Raw genomic sequence first — 10,299 nt, 5'->3', positions numbered from 1 at the left:
AAAACTGAAGGATTTATAGCTTAAAAGAAATTTTTATTTAGTTTTGAGCCAACATTTGGATGAATATTTGATAGCTTATTATTTTTATAGGTCCTAAAAAATAAATTCTTTTGTAGTCTCAATTAAATTTGAGAGTTTATTATATGCAAAATTACAACGTAATACAAAATTATAACAGTATAGTAATTTTGACATCCACTATTAAAGATGTATATTTACACATGCGTGAAGTAAAATTACAATTTATAATATAAATAAAAAATAATATTAGCATTAGGAAAAGGTTCGACAATAATAAATAAATATTAAAATAATTTAACAGATTTATTTCGGTTTGTTGCCCGTTAAATTATTTTAATATTTATTTATAAATGAAATTATTTTCTTTACAGTAATTATACAATTTGCAAAGAGAAAAATTTCCAGTTAAAGTTAATATTTTACAAATCGTGTATACATATATTACATAATTACACCATTTGATATCAAACTACTGATATAAACTGGAGCATATAATTTTTTGACGTGAACACGTACCATTTAATTATGTATATAATTGTTTTTTAATTACCGAACAACATTTCGCTTATATTTTGTCGATAACAATTGCATGCAATAATAATAGATGATTAAGATGAGTACATACATATATCGATAAGACTGATGTTCTTACGCGACAGCACTATGTCATTGTCGAACCGGAAGTTCCAGTCCGGAACGTCGAAATTCGCACGATGGCACTGTGCCGTCGGTAAACCGCAAAGTGTTAAGTTCAGATGCTTTCTGTTTGATGACACAAGTTGACGCAAGTGCCGTTCTATCTTTGTTACTCTCCAAACGCCAAGATAGAGTGATGTTTGTGACAACTTGTGTAACTAAATGGAAAGCACCTTTTATAGAAATATTTAATTTGTTAATTCGTTAACAAATTTAACTGTGCAATATTTCTTAAGCTATGTTACTGATATATAAATATAAAAATGCAAATGTAATATATATGATATATCATTTATCATGTATTTACATAATATTACAAAAATTTGTACATTTATATAAAAACTATAAAATATGCTATTGTAATTTCTCGTCTATAAAGATATGTATATTGATACGTAAAAATACTCATTTTTGTAAAAACGAACAATATTTTATGTATTTCACTATAAATTGTGTAATTCTTATACATATTTATGTAATTTTATGTACTTTTTTTGCAGTGTACGCAGACTGACGTCTGGCTTTTGCACGGTAAAGACGCACGGCTATAATAAGAAGCAGAAGTGGAGACGGACACGTGTGCGGAAGGAGACGCGGTCCACCTCCGGCCCGCCATCCTGGCGGCATGGTCCTTTGGGCCACAATACTAATCCTTCAAGGAGCTGGATTTGTAGGTAAGCGCGAAATTAGTGGAAAGCGTTAGAAAATATTTTATGAGAGAACGAGAAAGAAGAAACGTAAATCCTTTGAAATGAAATCCGCAAAAGTAAACAAAATTTTAGTTAAAAAGAAATATATAATTTTTAACGCAAGCAGCTTTAACGATATATTTACAGTTGAAGCTAAGAAAAGATACAATTGAATGAATGAAGAAAGAATTCTATTTCTCTGATCGAACGAAACGGCGATAGTTTTAGTATAACCAGTGGTCTCGACAAGCGGATATTACCGTATAACGACAGGTACTCCATATTGATTGTTCGCAGGCTCGGTGACAGGCATTCCCGGCGTCCCGGAAAACATAACGGTGATGTTCCTGAACCCGACGTCTGTGCGCGTGTCTTGGAGCACCAGCCAGGTCGAGCAGGTCGAGAAATACGACGTCACGTACAAGCCAACCGACGCCAGGTGCGTTCCAGTGATTCTGATATTGCGGGTCGCGCGCGGAAAAGGTTTAGATTTTTATTTCGCAGACGGCATTCGAATGAAAACACCAGTCTCGCGTTCTATCGAGTATTGGGTCCTTTTGAGAGAAATGGACTCAGTAAAACGTACCATATATCTGAGTACATTCCTCATAATGCCTAGGTATTCTTATTACTATTGTTGTTCAAAAATGAGAAAGTTATTTACAGAAATTGTGAGTTATCAGATAATATCAACACGAATCTTTTTCAGCTTCAAAGTTAGTCTTTCATAAACTTAATCGAATGGTTCTCGTGTCTCGCACATAATTCCTTCTACGTTATGTTCAGTAACGAGTGCGCGAGTTTTCGTTTGCGTAGAGAGAAAATTTTGCTTATCCACATAAAAATAAAAGTCGATAAGCCGTGGAATTAATTTATCATATATACACTTGTCCTTTATTGATAATCGAAAAATAACATCATTTTTCGTTCGAAAACCTACATCTCTTTTTTGAACATTTTTTCCTCTCGCACACCGACGCAACTGAATTGCTGACATACTTAGATGTTCGCGAATCGTGACAAAATGCCGCATTGCAGACATTTAGGCTTATCGAATCTAGGATAGTGTATATGTATAAAAAGTTTAACAACGGTAACGTACGAAATGTTACAACCTGTGCCAGATATATCGACGCTTGTATACTGTTGAGAAAGAGTCGAGAGGATAGTAAGAGGTCGGGTTGTGCGTGACACGCGCGTGTTTGATCTCGTGCTTGGTCTCGTTCAATACAACAGCACGCATATTACACGCCATCACTAATTTCCTTTAAATTATCGCCGAGAACATCGAAATGTTTTCTGAATATTATCACATATTCACGTTTAAAAACCAAATTATTCAGCTGGCACACGCTTATTAATCTGAATTTTATGTACAGACTCGACAAGAATCGATGAAAGATTATACGTGCGTGTATAATATATCAGTCTGTAAATGTTAATGAGCAAGTTTTTACTTCTTTCTTGGTTATTTTCATATTAGGATCTATCTTTAATACACATATTTAAAGTTCTTTTAACTTTAATCTTTAAAAATTTAATGTAACATTATTTCTATTGTTGCGCGACTTAAACTCAGTTAGATTGACTGTCATCCAAAATTGATGCAGATCGTTACTAACAAGCCGACATTATTTGTCGTTACATTGACGACGTTTTGACAAATAACGTCACCTTACTACTTGGGTAGACAAAGATTTAAAATTACAGTTTTAATATTTAATATTAGAGAAATGTGTCATAGAGAAAGTGTACTGAAAAAAATTTCTGGTTGAAAATTAACAAATTAGAAAGGTTCTGATCATATCAATTAGAATGTTATCTCAATTAAAATTATAATAGATTAAATCAGAAAATTTTAATTTGTCCATTTTTAATCAGAATTAATACAATCAAATCGTTTTCCAGTGTTTATTTCAGTGTGTATTTCCAATGTAATTTTTTTAAATGAAAAATATAGAGGACAATTACGAGAGTCGTCTATATAAATAAATCAATAAATTTATATATGTAATAAAATTAAAACTATAATTAGATAAAATTAAAGTGAATACATAACACGTTTCGGTTTCTGGATTGAGCCTTCATCAGATGTAGATAAAACCATAATATCTCAGTGACGATAGAGCTGTAAAAGTATGCGTGTGTTGCGATGCCAAATGAGTGACTCTCCAAGAGAATAAATTCGCTGACAAAGAATTGGTAAATCCGACAGCACTCATGCTCATCATCGATTCTGCCAACATTTGATTTACCAATCCTTTGTCAGCGAATTTATTCTCTTGGAGAGTCACCGAAATATTATGGTTTCATTTACATCTGATGAAGGCTCAATCCAGGAACCGAAACATGTTGTGTATTCATTTTAATTTTATTTAATTATAGTTTTAATTTCATTATATATATTAGGTGTACAAATTAATTCTCGGCCTTTTTTGACCTCCCCAGCTGTTTTAGGTTGATAGGAAACGTCTTGCTGGGTTTACTCCAAGCGTATTTGCAAATTCTAATTGCGTTTGGCAAGAATTCAAAATTTCCTCCAATTCCACGTCTTCCACTTTTTTTTGTTAACCAGGTTAACCGTTCATTCTCAAGGTCGAAATTTCGCTCTCGAAACTGTTGGAACCATTTTTTACACGTACTGTACGATACAGCATTTTCGCCCAAAGCCAAACAAATAATTTCTTTTGCCTCAGCTGCGTTTTTTTTTAAGTTGAAACGCGAAAAGAAAGCAGTGCCTTAAATGGTTGCTTTTCGAACGACATCGTGTTTATTGCTGATTTTTCAGGTTATGTTCACAGGAGGATTAAGTATTGTACCTCATTTTAAAGCTAAAAAATGGCATTTCAAAATGACTACAGAGGGGGGAAGAGTTCAACTTAAACGGGTTCTGAGGTCGCTGAAAGATAGGGGTCGAAAATTAATTATCAATTTATTGATTTATTTAGATAGACGACTCCCTCGTAATTTCCCTCTACATTTTTGTTAGTGTTTTGACATCGAGAGCTTCGTTTATCAATATTTATTTTTAAAATGACATTTTTAAATAATGAACAATATTCGTTCCTATCATTGAGTAGCTAGAATTAAATCTGTTTAGGAGGAGATATGAATTAATTCATACAAAATTATGAAAAAGGATTTTGGGCTTGGCTGCACAAATTTGTCTTTTATCACGAAAACAGAGCGTTTAACTTAACGTACGTGCGTGAATCACACAAATAGTACATTTGAGCGAAAAAATGTGCCTAAAAAAACAATTAGAATCGCATTATAGGAACCCATTTGCGGTCCGAATGTGTTTGCTTTTATCAGATCGATAGATCTGCACCGAAACGTGCAGACTGCAGATGAATCACAATAAGGTAGAAGGTTTAGAAACAGATTTATAGACATATTAAACTAGGTGAGATAGACGATTTATCGAGTCGATATTCACATCAGTTCAAGAGGATTTTATATTAAATGAGAATTTTTACCTCTTTTTGCGGCACAGGAATTATGACGACAGGTATATCCCGCTTTTCCTTTAAATGACACGTTTCTTTTGCTTAACTCGTGAGTGTTCGTCAAATACGTCGCATTTTAAACAAAGTACATACAGGTATAACAAATATTACGAATACATTTTGAAATGTTTTGTACGTTTTAATTAAATTGAACACGAATTGATCTGTATAATCATGTTTTGCTTAATAATTTTTAATTTTTATTTTGAAATAATGTCAAGCTTATGATATTTTATATTTAATTTTTTAAATCGACACTCAATTAATTTATATAATTGTGAGATTATTATTTTAGCATGTGATTGTATTTCAAGTCCATCAAGCCGCCGTGTCGACAGTCTATAAGACTAATAATCGTGTTTGTATATTCAAACATAAATATATTACGAAGCACTAAGACTCGTGATCAAAAATGACTTTCTTTTCTTATATTAATTTTTTATATTTATCAACCAGTAAAATCCCTCAATTTATCTTATTTAATTTGTTAATTATGCAATTTGCCGTAATCATTGAATGAATTTTTTAGATCCACAACGCACCAATTACTCATATTGAAAAGGATGATAAAATATATTGTATAAAATATTTATTTTGTGATAAAAAATCCTTTTGCAATGAATTTTACGTTATACAAATTTAAAGACGAGATATGCTTTTTCTTCTTCAAATGTTGCAATCCGATTATTAATTAAAACGATATTATAGTATAAATAATATAGTATAATCGATAATATTATTTATAAAACGTTGCCTTGTTTAATGACTGTGTAATACAATATTATTCTTGAAGTAAGTATACATCAGCGCGAATACTCACGAGTTAAAAATTGAACAAGGTCATATGTTTCGTTTATCACTAGTACAATGATAATCCCATTCTATGCGCAGATACATGGATTTCCATGATACGTATTGATCCGCGCTATGTTCAGTGTTTAAATTCTTGTGTTTAATCTTTATTTATATTTAATGTCGTAGTGGCAAAGCTAAGTAATATAAAAAAATTATGAAATACTCTAATATTTTTGTAAAAATATTAGTTTTTATTGATCTGAAAATGTATAGTTTTGCAATGAAGAGCATTATTAAAATTGACATTATAATTATAGCAAAAGGATTTTTAGAATTTTTATTTAAATTTTAATAAAAATATTGCATTAAGACTTTACATAAAAGAAAAAGCTTAGAAGTTATTTTGTTATTACTAACGTAATAACAAAAAATATCATAAAAGTACCATTAGTAGATAGTAAAAACGCCATTAATAAAAAATGCATTAAAAAACAGAAAATCTTTTAAAATCTTCCCTTTGCATTTTAGAATTAAAATGTGCCTTCTGGAATTATCTTTACATACATGCGTAAAATGTTATAAGCTATTTTTATGGAATAAAGATTTTCTGAGATAATGTATAATATATTTACTTTATGCAAATTCATTGTTATAGATAACTATTTGACATTATTATAAAAGTAATGTTTTAGAAAACTCTTTATCGGGTTTATTTATTTCACCAAGAAATGGAATTCTATCCGACAGTAGTTCGTATGCAACTAATTTAACCGATTCACTAGAATAAGTTATTACGTACACAGTAGAGGAATCAAGTTTATCGTGACGTGCTTGCGCGAAAGGTTTAATTTCGCACCTGTTCAGAATAAACTTTTGCATAAGTTACTGGCAACAGCTTATACATATATGAGCAACTTTCTTTAGTATCCACTTTAATAACGTATCATGTATTAATTAATTTTGCACTTTATCTTTATTGTGTTTATTTCTCTTTCTTTTTCTATTGACATAATATAAAATGACCAAACACATAACTTAGAACGTAGAAGCGAATTTTGGAAATATTCGTAAAGTTTAATATTAACAATAGAATATACAATATATGTATAAAATACATACATAAATATATCATTTTTATATTGAGTACTTATTAATTTTTTATTCTCTTTTTATCTTGTGTGTGTGTGTGTGTGTGTGTGTGTGTGTATCAAATCAAATATATATTAAATATTCTCTGTATATATTAAATTTACGAACCATTAGTCTCTGATAAGTAATGTACACTGTAACATACGCAACACTAACGAACTCGACATGTTAATATATTATTGATATAAATATATTTTACGTAAATGTGGAAGAAATAGCAAATAATCGGATTTGTGACATTTACAGACAGTAATGTACCATTAAAATAATAACATAATGGAACAAAAAATAGAGTTTAACTTATGCAAACTGTGGACAGAAAGAAAACATCAAATTTATGACGAACCGATATTTTCCATTATTTGAACGTGGTTTATTGATTGCGTCGATTTACACTTTCCCGAAATTACATTAGAGTTCAAATATTTTAAAATCCTTTTTTTTTTAATACACGAAACATATTTTTTCATATAAAAATATCGATAAAACATGTTGTTATTTATTCCAATTTTATAATATTCGACGTTAAATATTTATATTAGAATAAAAAGATGGTATTTGTAATAACATTTTCTATCAAATTAAAATTTAATTTATATTTATCCAAAATTTTTTTATTTTTTTCAATCTTGAAATGTAATTATTGAAAATTATAAAAATATTGTATAAAACATTTGCTTTCTTGAAACTTAATTTTACAAGTATTTCTAAAATTTCTCGCTCGATTATAAACAATTTTGTAGGCATTTTTATTAAGGGAAAAAATCGATCTTTTTTCTCTTTCTAAAACGAGAGAAGGTACGTTTGATGACATACGCCTCGCGTGTTGATTTATTGAAACGCGAACATGAGAAGGTCAAACGGCCTGTTGCAGCGTTCGTTTACCTAAATGTGATCGGTGGCAGGAGTGCTTTTGTGTATTGCGCAAATACATAACATCGATTTATGCTACGATAAGACAGAGTCCAAGTGTTACGGGGTCTTATGTAAAATCCAACATGCACTTATATACAGAAATTATGCCTTACAGAAATTATGTCTTTATGTAATGACGATAAGGCACGAAAAGGGTTAGATATATTAAATAGGTCAATCGGAAAATTTTGCTTGCCGGGAAACGTGCTGTAACTGATTTGCGGTCCAACTTTGTTTAACCAAATTGTTCTTATTCTATATTCCGCTCGCTTTAGAAGAGTTTTACATTATTCCTGACAATTCGCAGCGTTGTGTCTATATACATATATTTAGTATGTACATAAAATGTATTTTGCACAGATAAACGACACATGTATATGCACATTTTCCATTTTGAAAATAATGCTTAATATTACGTATGTTTGGTCATACGCAATAGTTTGTAACTTAAAGAACAACGTTATCATAGGCTTAACTGGACTTAGCTTTAACTGGACTTTAGCTTAATTTTGTCATAGAAAATATACAGTATGTGTGTTGAAAATAATATTATTATTATTTTTAACAAATAATATAAATTACAATTACTATGCTGAAACGATGACAATTATCACATGTAATTAATATTTTGAAAAGTTTAATATGTAACTTGCAGCATGAACATCGAAATTTTTATTAACTTCGTTCGATTATTGTTAAATTATATTATTTCTATACAAACGAATTGCTTCTGATGAACTATTTTATCTTCATTTAAAATATATAACGCAGAAATATGCAAATATTTTATTATTATATTATTATTTGAATATTTACACGAGCAATCTTAATAATAATTTTATTTAATAATAAGCTAAACAAAGCAGAACTTTCAGATGACAGCATTTCAGAGATTATTCTGATATTCTCTCGATCTTCCGTGATTGTTAACGGTCCATTTAATATCGTCAATTCAATTACCGTCACTTGTAACGTAAAGCGAATTTTCTATGTGTGAGTGAATCTGTCGAACTACTGCATAGCAGCGATAAATCGAAATTGCACTTCGATAACCTTCGATACAATCTACAAGAAAATGACCTTGCTGAAATAGGAGCATCTCTGCGTCTTTTACAAGGATACAGATTGCATTCTGAATTCTTGAAGTAGTATCGGAATTTACAAAGAGAGATAAGAGAAAATAAAATTCACAAAATTCGATCAGGATCGAGTTCTACAAAATAGCTAGCTTAATATTTCATTAGGAATTAATATATTATTGCATAAAGATCATGCAATATGTGTATGTAGTGATCGTAGACGAAATATATATAGATTGCACATTTCAATCTTAGTATCTATATTTCGTTAGAAAAAATTAATATAGCAGTATCTCTTTTCAATTCTATTTTAGAAAAAGAAAGAGAGAGGGTGGGCGGAGAGAAAGAGAACATATTATTAGAGCTTTATATTTATAAGAGTAGGGCTTATTTATTCGGAGCACATGCCGACAATCGTATTTTCCTATTGATTGCTTTTCCTTTGTATTTTCCTATTGATTAATTTCGATCTCCATTTTTGATTTAATTGGTCTATTGTTCAATAAGTGCTTAGTAATTCTTTAATATGACATAGTTATTAGGTCAAACGTGTCGATCATTTGCGCTATTCTTATAATAGAATTTTCGAGCAATATATTCAAGCTACCTCATTCTTTCTAAACTATATAACGACTACTTCTTATTACATCTATAGTACTGATCCCTACAAATGAGATTCGATTCGTAAGAGTAAAGATTAATTGGACATCGTGTTTCTTTATAACTTTTAAATATACGAAGCCTCAATAAGTGACGTATTCAAGTTATTAAATATAAATTTGTGTAACATTGAAATGTGATTATTTTTAAATGATCTATTATCTGCTTTAATTTGTTAAAGCTGATGACTTTTTACAGCTTTGAGAGCTCAATAATAAAATTATAAAGTCGCATTATAATGCAACTACTTTATCAAGATTTGCCATTATATTTCTCAAAGATTATTGATCGATTTATACGATGACAACAGTGTATTGAAATTCAATGCCCATCTATGGTACTACTCGAATTACGATCCCACTCCACCAAATAATGATGCGCATCAAATCGCATTCAATATTTTCATTTGTCTTATTTTTCATGCATTGTTAAAATATATCGATAAAATATAATGAATAAAAAATTATAACAATTATAATATATGCTACAGCAGGATCATTCAATCAATCGTCTAAAATAATTTTAGAGAAATTCATAGGTCTAAGCTGAAAAAGGATAAACTAACCCTGATAAACTAACGTATTATAATTAATTTAAATTATAAATAATAGAATAAATTAAAAATGTACTTTTTTTTTTACTGCTTAAAACAAATTTTTTTACACGATACATATTGTTCAGAATATTATAAGAAATAATTCAGTGAAAAGAAGTTTATACTTCCTTTGCCACTATAAATCGCTTTGTTGAAAATTAATGTATTATCATAATTTAATCGCTTAATAC

At 29.8% G+C, this 10,299-nt stretch overlaps 1 protein-coding gene across 1 annotated transcript in view; it reads left to right on the top strand.

The window, feature by feature from the left end:
• Positions 1–1,270: 1,270 nt before the first annotated feature.
• The window catches only part of LOC108776940 (uncharacterized), a gene marked incomplete at its 5' end in the record, with an annotated part of 43,929 nt that continues 34,900 nt past the window's right edge, over positions 1,271–10,299 (top strand). Inside the window, 3 exons of the mRNA XM_018543694.1 lie at positions 1,271–1,391; positions 1,704–1,845; positions 4,903–4,917. Of these exons, the coding sequence (XP_018399196.1) occupies positions 1,271–1,391; positions 1,704–1,845; positions 4,903–4,917 (278 nt within the window). The remainder of the gene's footprint in view (positions 1,392–1,703; positions 1,846–4,902; positions 4,918–10,299) is intronic.

This window comes from Cyphomyrmex costatus, unplaced genomic scaffold, assembly GCF_001594065.2.
Source record: "Cyphomyrmex costatus isolate MS0001 unplaced genomic scaffold, Ccosl1.0 scaffold398, whole genome shotgun sequence".
NCBI classification, from domain to species: Eukaryota; Metazoa; Arthropoda; class Insecta; order Hymenoptera; family Formicidae; genus Cyphomyrmex; species Cyphomyrmex costatus.
Note: the sequence above shows the minus strand (reverse complement) of the source record. Positions and strands in the feature narration are given on the sequence as shown.